Source organism: Camelus bactrianus, chromosome 21 (genome assembly GCF_048773025.1).
Source record: "Camelus bactrianus isolate YW-2024 breed Bactrian camel chromosome 21, ASM4877302v1, whole genome shotgun sequence".
Classification (NCBI taxonomy): domain Eukaryota; kingdom Metazoa; phylum Chordata; class Mammalia; order Artiodactyla; family Camelidae; genus Camelus; species Camelus bactrianus.
The window spans coordinates 24,935,307-24,949,323 of NC_133559.1; the positions used below are offsets into that span (position 1 = coordinate 24,935,307).

The 14,017-nt window shown below is 35.1% G+C and overlaps 1 protein-coding gene across 4 annotated transcripts in view; it reads left to right on the top strand.

Moving 5' to 3' along the window:
• The window catches only part of RALGPS2 (Ral GEF with PH domain and SH3 binding motif 2), a 135,933-nt gene that overhangs the window by 60,256 nt on the left and 61,660 nt on the right, over window positions 1-14,017 (top strand). For all 4 annotated transcript variants that reach the window (XM_074349861.1, XM_074349863.1, XM_074349860.1 and 1 more), the window contains 2 exons: window positions 2,253-2,345; window positions 8,902-9,028. In XM_074349861.1, coding sequence (XP_074205962.1) covers window positions 2,253-2,345; window positions 8,902-9,028 — 220 coding nt within the window. The remainder of the gene's footprint in view (window positions 1-2,252; window positions 2,346-8,901; window positions 9,029-14,017) is intronic.

Genomic DNA, 14,017 nt, shown 5'->3' on the forward strand with positions numbered 1-14,017 from the left:
AGTTTGTTATAAAACTAGTACGTCTTTTTCTTCTTACAGTAGATTGTTTCAGTTAGGGTTCTACAGAGATGGGAAAACACCCCCCCACACACACACATATATATGTATGTCATGTATAAAAAGATTTAAGGAATTATCTCATGTGATTGGGTGCGGGGAGGCTAGCAAGTCTGAAATCCATAGGGCAGGCAGACAGCCTAGAAACTCAGGCAGGAGTTTCAGATTTTTGCTATTATAAACTCCACTGCTATAAAGCATTCTCTGTGTGAGTCTCTTGGTGCTCAGTTGAGGGTTAAAGCCCTAGAAATAGAGAAAAATGACAAATTGCCTTCAGAGAAATGGCATTTAGACCAGTAGCCTCATTGAATCTGATGAGAACAAACACTTTTTGTGTGTTGGCTATTTAGATTTTCTCTCCTGAAATGTCTGTTCAAGATCTTTGAGCAATTTTCTACTATGGTATTGGTCTTTGATTTTTATAGCAATTTAAAATACATAATTCAAGATGCTGAAGTTCTCCGCTATATTCTTTGCATGCATCTTCCTATTTATGACTTGTCTTACAACTCTATTCATATTACCTCTGATGAAAATGCTCTTAACTTTAATACTCAAATATATTCATTGTTAATTAATTTTTATTGTCTTAAGAATATTTCATTTAAAATATCTTACTCTAACCTCTGAGAATATCAAAGATTTCCCCTTATATTACTCTTTAAAAGTTCTGTAGCTTTGATTTTGGTATTTAATTCATCTGAAAATTTAAATGTAATATGTATGAGTTATGGATTCCAGTAAACATTTTTCCATATGAATAATCATTCTGGCATCCTTTTAAAAATATTTTTTTAAAGCTCTCTTTATTTTATTTTGTCTGGAAGCATCTTTGTCACCCTTGTTCTTGAAGAATGTTATTCCACACTTAGAGTTATTTTTTTATTAACTCCACCTGAGATTCCTTGAGCTTCCTAGCCCTAGGAATTAGTGTCTGTCAGTGATTTGAGAAAATAATCGGCCATTATCTCTTATTGTTTCTACCCCATTATTTTTTATCATGTCCTTCTGCAACTCCATTTAGATAAATGTTGGCTATTTTTGCTGTACCTTTTTTTTTGTCTCTTTAACCTCTATTTCATGTTTTTAAAAAAACCCTTTGGCTTTTATGTTGCTTTCTGGATAATGCCTTCATTTTTAATTTTCATTTTATTTGAGGCCAATACCTGATGTTGTTCGCCATTTGTGAATTCTTGTTTCCTTGTGTTTTTCATTTTCCTTTATTTATCTATTTCATTTTTTAATTTTATTTTGGGGGGCTAATTAGGTTTATTTATTTATGTTTAGAGGAGGTACTGGGGATTGAACCCAGGATCTTGCGCATGGCTAAGCATGTGCTCTACCACTTGAGCTATACCCCTGCCTCTCTTTCTTTAAACTGGAGTTTATATTTCTTAAAATTTTATGGGAGTTCTTTAAGTCCTGAGTTAAGGTGGTATATTATAATAGTTAGGATTCTTCAGAAGAACAGAACCCCTCTCCTTTCCTTAGTTCTCATATTCAAAACAGACATTTCTGCCTTGGAGGCTCTTGATGGTAAGGACAGTTTTAAATGATAAGACCATTGAGATGCAAACATCTGATAGTTGAAAGAAATCTGGGCAGTTGGCAATAATTTGTCAAAAATAATGGCAAAAATGTCAAGTAGATCTCTTGGTAGACTGATGGAACCTAGCGTTAGATGGGAGTTTTCTGTATGGAAACTATAAAGAGTGTGGTCTGATACTGGGAGGCAGGCGGATGTCCCAGCATGAACAAGGAGCAGAGCATCTAGGGCATCAGGCTGGTGGAAGCAGGAAACTGAGGAGGGCTGTGAAAAATAGGTGAACCCTAGACCTAGAATCATTGGGGTACTGAGTAGGACACCAGAGCTGGATCCTGGGCACAAACCCTTTCCTTGAACTTGAATTGCAAGTCAGAGGCTTAGTTTTGTTTTGTTTTTTTTAATGTACTAGAGGTGGATTTGTTCCCAGAGCTTGTGGGCAAGGCCAAGTTAGAATGTGGAAGTTCTGTTGTGGGCCGCAATCAGATCACTGTGAATGTAGTGGGTACCCCAAAGACAGACCTCAATAATGAGGCTAGTAAGTCCTGGAACACTACCAGTCACCTGGATTGTACTTGTTAATCTAAAGTTGTCTTGTATTCATGCTATTTATTTTTCATCTCTCCTCCCCCTCTTTTTTTAAATCTTCCAGAAACTTTACGAGCTGAATAATCTTCATGCGCTTATGGCAGTGGTTTCTGGCCTACAGAGTGCCCCAATTTTCAGGCTGACTAAAACATGGGCGGTGAGTAATCTTCCTTAGTTAATGAAAGGTTAGACTTCCTGTTGGAAGTAAAAAATGTATTAGTTCCTTTTGTAGTTATTAGTAGATTAATATCATGGTAATAGATAAGGATTTTTAAATTACTTCATACTCTTTTCTTTGAAACCTACATTTTTTTCTCCTTAAATAAGTGTTTCACTAGGTTTGTCAGCTATTTTGGGGGTAAAGTACAACTTGGTTTCTGCTCTTTAGAAATCATTTTTGAAGAACTTCTTTAAACATCTTTGACAGTATAGCATTTCATGTTTACTGATGGGAAAGTATAAATGCAAAAAAAAGTAGCAATTACTCATGTAAAGATTATACTTTTTGGAAAATTTGAGGAAGATCTGAATTGTAAGTTTCAATAAGTTTTACTGATTCAGATTTCTATTTTTTTTTTTTCAGTCAGTAAGCTCTCAGGATTTTTCCTTAGGAATAATGGAAAATCTGACAGTTAACATGGAATTAGGCAGTGTTTCTGCACATTCTGATATTATGTTAATCGTATTTGGTTCTATTTAACAAGGTCAGGGTGTGAATTTTGACTTCTGCAAATTTTTTTGCACTTTTTTTACTTACTAAAATATAACATTGTTTTTAATTAGCCTAAGGTTGTTTTCACTTTTCATAGTCTCTGAAGAAACAGCTGTTTCTCATGAAAATCAGGGTAGATTTCTATATTGGAAAAAAGTTAGTATGGAAGAGCTTATGATTCTCTTTATTTGTATTTTTAGAAACACCTGGGTGAGCAGTTTTCCTACTCTAAAAATTATTTTTAATAATGACGGCCTTATTCTCTTTTATTAAAATTTGAATTTAATAGGGGAATGGAAATGATTATAAATACACAGTTATGAATTCCATCTTTGAAGTTTTTGGGAAAATAATTATATGCTGATTTATGTGATTTAGAAATGAGGTACATTTCCCTCAAATTAATTTTTATTTTCCCTGAAGTTATTTTCATTGTCTCCCTCATGTATTTGTATGGAAAATAATTTTTTTAAATTTAGTAACAGCTCCGTTATTAACCTAAATGAAATTTTTGGTGTTTACATTAAATTTTAAAAGATTCCACACTGTGCCAATCACTGTCTAATCACTTGACATACAATAGTAAATGATATAGACAGAGCCCCATTCTTACACAGCTAACATTCTACTGGGAAAAGATAAACTATAAATAAATAAGTGATATATCATAAATAGTGATGAATGCTCTATAGAAAAATAAAGCAGAGTAAGTGAGATATGAAATACTTCCCTCCTTTCCTTTCTATGATATGTGGTAAGAGCCTCTGATAAGTGACAGTTGGGTAGAGACCTGAAGTATTGAGATAACCATTCTTGTGCATATCTGAGAAAAGAGAATCTCAAGCAGAGGTAATAGTCAGAACAGAGGCCCTGACAATGTTCAAAGACTAGCAGGGTGGTCAGTGTTGATGTCGAGTGGAAAAAGCTAAGGAGTAGTTAATGGTAGGAGCTGAGTCCAGAGAGGTGATGTGGAATCAGATAATGAAGGTGCTCTTTACTGATACTCAGGGAGGTATAGAGAAGGGGGGGGGGGTCTGTTTTATACATACCAAATTTGAGTTGCCTGATAAATATCCGCGTGGAACTGTAAGGTCAGAGTTAGGTATACGAGTTTAATAGAGCATTTAGGGCTAGAGGTATACTTTTGTGATCATCAGCATAAAGATAGTATTTAAAACATGAGATTGGAATCATCAAAGGCAATATCACAGGTAGTTTTCACAGTCAGATGAGGAAAATGTTTCAAGAAAGAGTGATCAGCTGTGTCAAATGCAGCTAATACGATGAGTAATAAGGTGAGAACTTTGAGATGGCCATTGGTTCTGGCAATTGGAAAGGATTGGTTACCTTGGCAAAGATGGCTTCAGTACAGTGGTGGGGTGAAAGATAGATTGGATTTGAGAGAATGGTGGAGAAAAAAATGGGACAGTAAGTATAGAGAATACGTTGAGGTGGGGTCCTCTAGAGAAGTCTGGCGGTAGCTGGAGGGAAATGTGACACCAAAGATTTGTGGTCTTTTGTTTTGACTTTGGGATGAGATCCATGACAGTATGTTTGTATGCTGGTGCAGTGATCTAGTAGAGTGGGGAAATGGTAAGAGAGAAAAGGGTCACTCCAGTGATACCCTAGATTAGGCACGAGGGGATGAGGTCCAGTACCCTGGTGGGGCAGGAACAGTTTATCCATTTTTATCAGGAGAGAAGGGGATGCATTTTGGTTACACACACAGGTATGTCGGTAGATTTGGTGTTGGGATTCTGCAGAAGTTCTTCTGATGCTTTGTTTCATAAGACGTAAGAAGCAAGGTCATCAGCTGAGAGTGTTCGGGGAGAGGTGTGGAGGATTGAAGAAAGAAGAAAAGATAAAAGTCATCTAGGAGAATGTGAGAGTGAATTAACTAGGGAAACAGGTTTGGTAGGTTTTATGAACATCCACTTGAGATATTTGGTCATGAACTTAGAGTGAAATCAGTTAGCAAAGTAAATAGTCTCAAACCAGGGTCAGGTGTTCATCATTAGCCTGGAGAAGTGCTGAGAATTGGACTTAACCAGAGTTGGAATTTTTTTAGGTTTTTTTGCACCACAGAGGGGTCAAGGATAGCACAAGAGAAAGTGGGTAAATGTGAACGTTGTTTTAGTGATAAATGAGGAATCTAACCCAAGTAAAAGGCAAGAGATGGTGAACAGTGAACAGGTAGCATGGTACCTGGTAGAAATCCTGGGGCCCTCAAACCCTTACTGCATGAGGATGACCAAGGTTGTACAGACTGAGCGTGATGGAAGGCCACTGAAAGAGGAGTCAAGAAGCTGAGAAGCCAGGGTGGTAGGAGTGTCACCTCTGTGAAAACTGCAGTCATCGTAAAAATAATGTTGGTTCATAGACTCTTTCTCTCCAGCTACTAAAATCTTCAAGATATAATGGAAAAATGAATTGCAGCTCTATTAATGACAGTAACATAAGTATTATAATGTATTGCTCTTTTGTCCAGTATTGTAGGCACTAGCATCATGTGACTGTTAAATTTAAACCCTTGGAAGTAAATAAAATTTAAACTTCAGTTCCTTAGTCTTACTAGCCATGCTGCAGATGCCCAGTAGTCACATGTTGCTAGTGGCTGTTGTATGGACAGCACAGATGTGGTACATTTCCATCATTGCACAAAATTTGATTGGACAGCAGTGGTCTAGTGCTTGAACTTAATCTGGAGCTGGAACATTTGGGGGAGGATAGTAGGATAATAAGCTGGAAGGAATGGTGAAGAGAAAGGAGCAAGAACTGCACCTAACTGGACTCCAGGCTCATGTTATAGAGTTTGTAAGAAATGAGAGAACGCTTCAAGAAAAGGTCAAAGATGGGGCTTTTGCAGAAGATGGACCATGAGTCCTAGAGGGTACAGTTGGAAAGGATTGAGAGTTGTAGGGTACTCAGTCAAGTCAGAAGATAAGGAAGATCATATCAGTGAGGAATTGGGAGTGTTATGGGTGGTGTTTTTTTTTTTTAAGCCAACAAAGGGAATGTACCAAAGAACTATGACATCCTAAATAGGGAAAATATTAGCAACATTCTTAACGTCAGGAAAGAGGATGCCCATTTTCACTGTTTCTATTCAACATAGAGACCTGACCCAGCACAATCAGAAAAAAAAAAAAAAAAAGAGAGAGAGAGAGAGATTCGAAATAATAGGATCCTCAAAAAATTAAACTTAAAATTACCATTTATTTGGCAATTCCATTTCTGGGGATGTACCCAAAACAATTGAAAGTGGGGACTCAAACAGATATTTTTACAGCAACATTCAAAGCAGCATGATTAACGATAGCCAAAAGGTATAAACAGTCCAAATGTCCATCAACAGATGCATGGATATACAAAATGTGATATAAGCATATAATGAAATATTATTCAGCCTTAAAAAGGAATGAAATTCTGACACATGTTGCACCATGGATGAATCTTGACTATGTTATGCTAAATGAAATGAGCTAGACACAAAAAGACAAATACTGAATGATTCCATTTATATGAGGTAGTCAAATCGTAGACACAAAGTAAAAGGTGGTTACCAGGGGCTGGGAGGAGTGAGAAATGAGGAGTTACTGTTTAATGGGTATGGAGTTTTTGAGTTTGGGAAGATGGAAAGAGTTCTTTTCATGATGGTTGTGATGATTGGTGGATAATTTGAATGTACTTAATGCCACTAAACTATACACTTAAAAGTGGTTTAAAAGGTGAATGTTATGTATATTTCACCACAGCTTTTTTAAAATAGGGTTTATTAAGGTTACTAAACATAAAAACAATATACAAAATTAGTTATATTTGAAATAATTAGGAAGTATCACTTAAAAGGACACCGATTACAATATCAGTAAAAGAAAAGAGCAAACAATAAATGGAATAAAATGTGTAAGACCTATATGCAGAAGGTTATTAAAGACGAACTGAACAGATGGAGCAATCTCTCTTGTTCATGGATGGGAAAACTTAAAGATGCCAGTTCTCCCCAGATATGTATGGAGATTATATGCAGCTTGATCAAAATCCCAATCTGGGGACCTGGACAAGACTGCTTATTTACATGGAAATGCAAAAATTCAGGAATAGCCTCTTGGCCAGAGGAAGAGCAGGCACCTTAAACACATGGAGTTAGACCCTTGTGAAGTACTTTGTTTTCTCTTTTTTTGAAGGGAGAAATATAGTGAGGTGACATTGTAGGGATAACCTTAGAAACGTCAGAAAAATCTGAAAGATCTGAAAAGGAGAAAAAGAATCAAGATTGCTTATGTAGGGCTTTGGCACATGGGCTGTGGGTGTTTCTGAGCTATAACTAGGAAATACCTATTTTAACATTAAATTCTTTATCCATATTCTTCCCCTGAATAGTCTTCTGACAACAACAGGTCTCTGCTGTTGCACCCCAGATTGAATCCTTTCAATCTGGTTATTGATTTGTTATGAAAATTCCAAAACATAAGTTATTTTTATACATGTTACTCTGTGTGGTTCTTTAGTTTTGTGTTTCAGATGTGTCAAGATCAGTTATGAGTTCCAAGTAATTTGTTTCTCCTGATACTGTACGAAAGTTTTAGAAAGATTGACTTCGGGAAAAAAAGAATAAATTTCTTGTTATCCCTGCCATGTCACATCAGTATATTTTGCATATTCAAATGTTCCGTTATGTGGGAGAGAAAAGGATGGTTGGCTTTATAGGTAGCAGCAGCGATTTGTACCTAAACTGGAAAATGCCGATCAAGTTTGTTGAAGCTGGGCCACAGAAAGTTGTGAAACCAGTGTTTCAGATCATGGAAAATCTGTCTAAAACCATTAAAGCAAAGGACTCTTTGAAATCTTGTGTTTTAAAGAGAGAGGGATACTGGTCAGACATTATCTGAAATTAATCTACATCTTGGAGACTATTTTTAAAAATAGATTCCAACATCAATCCCAACTAGGCTACTTGTAACACTAGAAAGAGTAGTGGGTTCGGTGTTAGAATATCCCGTCTTCAGGACCAGACCGAGACCCTGAAAAACAGGACCTAGTCTTTGTGAATTGATGACTGAGAGTGTTGGTATGTTCTGCTTCACCGTTGAATCTCAGTGTCCTCATCTTTAAATAAATCCTCTGACTTTTCTGTTAACCTCATGGGAGAATTAGAATTTTATAGGTTGAAGTGTTTTGCGTACTATAAAATAGTATTTTATGATATAAATAAAGTGAAATTTTGTTACATCATAATGAAATTGTAACTTCACGTATTTAAAGAAAAAAAATTTCCAGAGTCTTTGGAATACTTGAAGTATATATATTTTCTGAATCTTTTAGTTATTATTTTGGGTGGCTGACCTTGCTTTTCTTTTATTCCACCTAGTTATCTCCATTTTTCTCAAAGAGCACCCACTGCGAATCTACCCCTCAAGCCTCCCCAAACAGCTGCAGTTGATTTTTCAACTGTATGCAATATAGTCCTGATCAAAGGGCTCAGAAAAAATGTTGAGAATCCAAAGATGTAAATCGCAGTTTTATAGTTACCTTTAGAACTAGCCATGGTTAGATTTATCAAGAAAGAATATGACTTAAATTACAAAATTCAGTGTTTATTTCTTAATGATTATGCAAGAATTATCTTTATCTTTGAGGAAGCAGGGGACAGTGCATTAAAATATTTGGACATTTGAGCTGAGTATGAATACATAATTATTTTAAATTAGGAAAATGATCAGTAAAGTTGTTTAACCATTTGAAATAGTGAAGATGAGAAGTAATGTATTATAATTTACTACTTAGTGAGTTATTGATTTTATGTGCATATAAAGGATATTTTATAAATAATAATCTTAATAGACACCTGATTTTGTTTTATTTATATACTACCAATATATAATTAAAGAAGATATAACTTTGAAATTAAAATTCAGATTTATAGGAAATAAAACTTCAAGTCTTTGCTTTAATAAAAAGAGATTTGGAAATAACTTAGGCTTTTCTGTTTGTTTTTTAGTTATTAAGTCGAAAAGACAAAACTACCTTTGAAAAATTAGAATATGTAATGAGTAAAGAAGATAACTACAAAAGACTCAGAGACTATATAAGTAGCTTAAAGATGACACCTTGCATTCCCTATTTAGGTGAGTTATGTCACTGTGTGTTCATTGTGCCTAGTTGTTGCTCTGCCTTAATCAGTATTTTATATAAAATTCAAGGTATTTTCCAAATGTGTGTATCCTTTAGAGAAATTAAAGGATTGTTAAATTGAAAAAATTGACTACAGGAATTTTTTACCTTATTACCTGGAATGTATTTTTGTATTAAATTAGCCTTTTGCCCTTATGTTTTTTTCTTTTTTTTTTTTTTTTTTTAATTGAAGTGTAGTCAGTTTACAGTCTTTTGTCAGTTTCTGGTGTACAGCATAATAGTTCAGTCATACATATACATTCATATATTTGTTTTCATATTCTTTTTCATTGTAGGTTACTACAAGATATTGAATATAGTTCCCTGTGCTATACAGTATAAACTTGTTTTTTTTTTATTTTATATATAGTAGTTAAGGTTTTTCATAGACTATCATTTTTTCTTAGAGATGGACCGTATGGTAAAGCAATATGTCTTAGCTATTTCAGTAATGCTTTTAAAGAATTAAACAGTAGTTTGCAATGAAGTTGAATGCTGTAAAAATATTTAACATTAACTAAAGAAATTGATCAAAAGATTTATTGAATTTATTTTCAACATCATGAGTTCTTGCTATATATAGTTGGCAGATATTTTAGGGTAAATTATAAAAAGCAGTTTCAATGGATCTTGGTGTTATTGTTTTCCTGGAAGAAATGAATTGTTTAGCTGTGGAAATTTAGCTGAGACAAACAAATCTGTATTTTATGTATCATTTGACCAAGAATGTGTCTCTTTACTGTGTGTTTTACAGTGTTGATAAATTCCCAGAATATTGAACCAATAATATCATAAAATTATGTTCAACAAAATGAGTAGGAATGCTTTGTTAGATATTTGAATAAAAAGACTTAAACTATTCCTTTTAAAATGTGTATGCAAATTTAAACACAGAAAATGCTTTGTATGATATATATCTAGTATATGTATTAAAATAAATTGGTTTGATCCCATGTAGAAGGTAATGAAATGATAAATATTTATTTGTTTTCTCCCAGTGTCCCTTTTTCTCTCCTACTCCACTCTGTCTTTTATGTTACTACTCAAACTGGATTTCACCATAACTACTTTTGAAAATAATAGAAAAGCCTGTTACTTGTTTAGGAAACTCTGCAGTGTCATCTTTGAAGTCTTTACAGTATGAGTGACTGGAACACAAAGTAGGGACCAAGGCAGTTGACAGTGTCTTTCAGCTGCTCTGCAGCATCAGCCTTAGTTTGTCAGAGAGGGGTTGAACTCATGAGGTCATTGTGAGACATCCTAGGATCCAGTGGGAATAGGGAATGTTGTATACCCTGTGTTGAAGGCACAGGACTCCTGTGGACTGAATAGATAGTGGCCACTACAGAGCTTTTGTCTATTTCTTTGATTAAATAGTTCAGGGCCATAGTAAGCATGACCCAGTCAGAGAGGCGCTAAGCTGGATGGATATAAGGGGAGACATTCTGCGTGTGCTCCACTTTTTACTGTAGCCTTGGCTGTGCCCATCCTTGAAAATGTAATTTGCAGGAGAGAAAGAAAAGAGGCTTTTTAAAAATCATCAATATCTGCATATGCCATAAAAACAATAAACTTTTTATAGCCTAAGGAACATTAGTTTGGGAATTGGGAACCATAAATTCCAAAATGGCTCTACCATACTAAATTTTCAGGTCATTGACTTGTCTTCTTTGAACCTTGTTTGTTTGTTTGTTTATTTGTTAACCTAGAAATAGCATACATATGACCAGAATCATGTTCTTCTTAAGGCTGGATGGGACCACAGTAATCTCTTTTATCTAATTCACAAATTTTACAGTTGAGAAAACTGAAGTTCAGAAAGGTAGAAGAGGTAGCTCATAATCCTAAAACTAGTTAGTGACAGATCTGGAATCTGAAGTTCTAATCTAGCATCTTTCCAATTATACCTGCTAAACTCTCATTCTAGAATTTATTGATTCTATAATTGTATTCTTTTCTCAATGAAATGCTTTTCTCAAATTCCATAATTTGTATTTTTTAGAAAAGGGGGTTATTTTCTTTTGAAAATGAGAAAATGACAAATAATACAAATCCTTGTGCTGTGATGTCCAGTTCAGGGGTCTTTGTTTTCTGTTTATCCACAGTGGAGACTTCAGTACAGATTTAGTACAGATTTCAGTACAGTACAGCATATACCATACTGTCATGCATGTATGGGGCCAGGGCGGGAAATAGTTGGAAATTAGTGGAATCTGGAAAGGTTTTCTGTTAGAGAATATACCTGTTTTCTCCCAGCTCTGGTTCCTGTGGGTTAAAGTAAATGAGACAAATATTGAGGTTCAGAAGTTATTTTGGAGAAAGTCTTAGAACCAAGATCTTTCCTGTGTCTTCCACTTAATCTCCATTGGTTTCTTCTCCTTTCAGTTCCTTTTCATTTTGTATGTTCTCATGGTCCAGAGTCTTCCTTCTCACTATTGCCGTGTAATTCTCCTTTTCTTTATAGCAAAGCTAATAAAAGGTAACCTATTCTTCCTTTCCCTTCTTGCTGTTTTCTTTTGCTCAACGTGTTGTTATCTCACTCTTCACCCATAGAAATTACCCCAGTAAGGACACCACTGACCTCCTAGTTGAAAGTTTTAATAGGTATTTCTCAAGCCTCATCTGAATTTTGTGAGAGGTTGATGCTAGTTACTGAAATTCTCCGCTAGTAGCACTGGTCTCTCTTGATTTACCGTCTACATTTTGGGCTCTTTTTTATTGGCTCCCCTTTCCTGCCTTTCTCTTAAACTTGCTCTTCTAAAGGTCTCTTTTATTCCTCTGTACACTCATTTGGAGTGGTCTCATTCATATTTTTTCCTTATGTCGTCTGATGACTCCCAAATCTTAGATTAGACCTGCATATCCAACTTTCTTTGTAATTCCTGCAGCCTGGTAACATTTTAGGTATTCAGATACTGATTGAATGAGGTGTCTGCTCTAATTTCACATGTTCAGAAGTAAATTCATCATTTTCCCCCTTCCTCTGAACCTGGTCCCTGTCTTATCTCCTAGCCTCGTCTGCTAGTGACCACAGTGGAGCAGTGTAGACAATGCTAGAAACGGGGGTAGTGGGGGTGCTGGGTTTCTCCTCCTCCTCTCTTTTTCCTATTCTCTGTTGAAACAAGATGCATGTTTCTGAGGGTTATTTCAAGAATTAGAAACCAAAAGGAGGAAAAATGGCAAAAACGTTAAGCTAAAATGGAGAACATACACATTAACGTCTACATTTTATGCATTGGTTTCTTCGTATAATTTTTCATCCCTATACTAGTTTGTGAAGAAGCATCTGAGATTGTGAGACAATTGTGGAACATTTGGCACAAACATTTGGTAGACTTGGGAAAGGAAAATGAAACACTGAAACATTTGTCAGATAAGTAGTGACTCAGTTTAGTTCATTTCCAGCATGAAAACCATCTTTTTAATGTAGTGACAGCTTTGTTTTATAGCACACCTTGAAATTAAATGTATTCACTTCATCCATCAAAACATACATGATTTTCCTAAGAAAATGTGAAGCAAACTTTCTGACTGATTTATTTATAGCATAGACAGGTTCATTTTTTCGTTCTTAATCTTCAGTGCTGAAATGTTTTGAAGAATGGAGATTTTTTGACAGTTTCTATCCTGTTAATACTTACATTGTTCATATTTTGTTCTAATTTAAAATGAATTAGGATCGTGTTTTTTAAATTTATCTTAATTTCAGAATCTTTCCCCATTTATATGAAACTAGACTTCATACAAATAGATGCCAAAACGTCCACATTTGCAAGATGCTGTACATTTGATAGGAGAGAACTTGCCCTGAAGACATTAGAAAGATAATACGAATTGGTAGCTTCTATTTAACTATCCCCCTTCAAGTTTATAGAATTTGCATAATGCCGTCCTTTATCCGTTATGTCTGCAAAGTTCTTTTGGAACAAATGTATCAATCAAAAGAATCTATAATGCACAGCGAAAAGGTAAAGGCTAATCATCTGCTTCTTACCATGAGAGATAGGACCCAAACTAATGGTGTTTTTGCCCCTAAAAATTATCATCAAAACCAACCATTCTTTGTGATGTGTGTGGAGGTTTATATGCTGGCAGAACTCTTATTTTGATACTGCCAGATGTATTTATAATTCAGTGTGGATTAAATTATAAGAAGTAGAAAATGTTTTCTTGGCTTTCAGCTCATCACCCCTTGAAAAATTGTCTCTTATGTTGGTTTGCATTCAAGGTAAAAATTAGTCAGTCTGGACAATATAGTAAAAAGTTCTTAGACTAAGGATACAGTTTTTCTGGAGAGAAATAGTTTGGCAAATCTCAAGGAAAAAATTGTTTTATATGAGAATTATTGCTTTAAATCTGAAAATCATTAACAGCACTCATTTGTTCTTGTCACTGGAGAACAATCTTAACGGGCTTATTGAAGAACTTGGCGTGAGAAGTTTTGCTTTGCTGGAGAGAAGGGAAAATAGAACACTGTGCAAAAATAATTTAGTTGTTGTATGAAACATGATAAATACTCTTTCATGTGCATTTTCTAACCTCATTTCTACTATGTTCATGTAATTTGGCGAAGATGGAGCAGCTTAACCAGATTAGGATGTTTTCTGGGAAGGAAAGCGTATGTTTTTTAAACTATGGAAATAAGTAAGTTGTCACAGTTCTGTGTATTGCTTTCTGCTAAGTGGAAGCAGAATATTACTGAGAAGTTTTTGTAAACTCTTCTGCCCTTCTGAAGGACATGAGCACACTGTCTTGATGTGTCTAGATGTAACCTTACCTCTCCTAGAGAGATCCCCTCACCCCACTTAATTTTCAATTTACTATGTTAGATTTTCATAATTCACCTTTTTTTTTTTGAGAGGAGAAAATCTGTCCTTACATCCACCTGTAATATAGGATACAGTGCCCATCCCACCGACTGTTCTTTAACAAGCACCATTTTG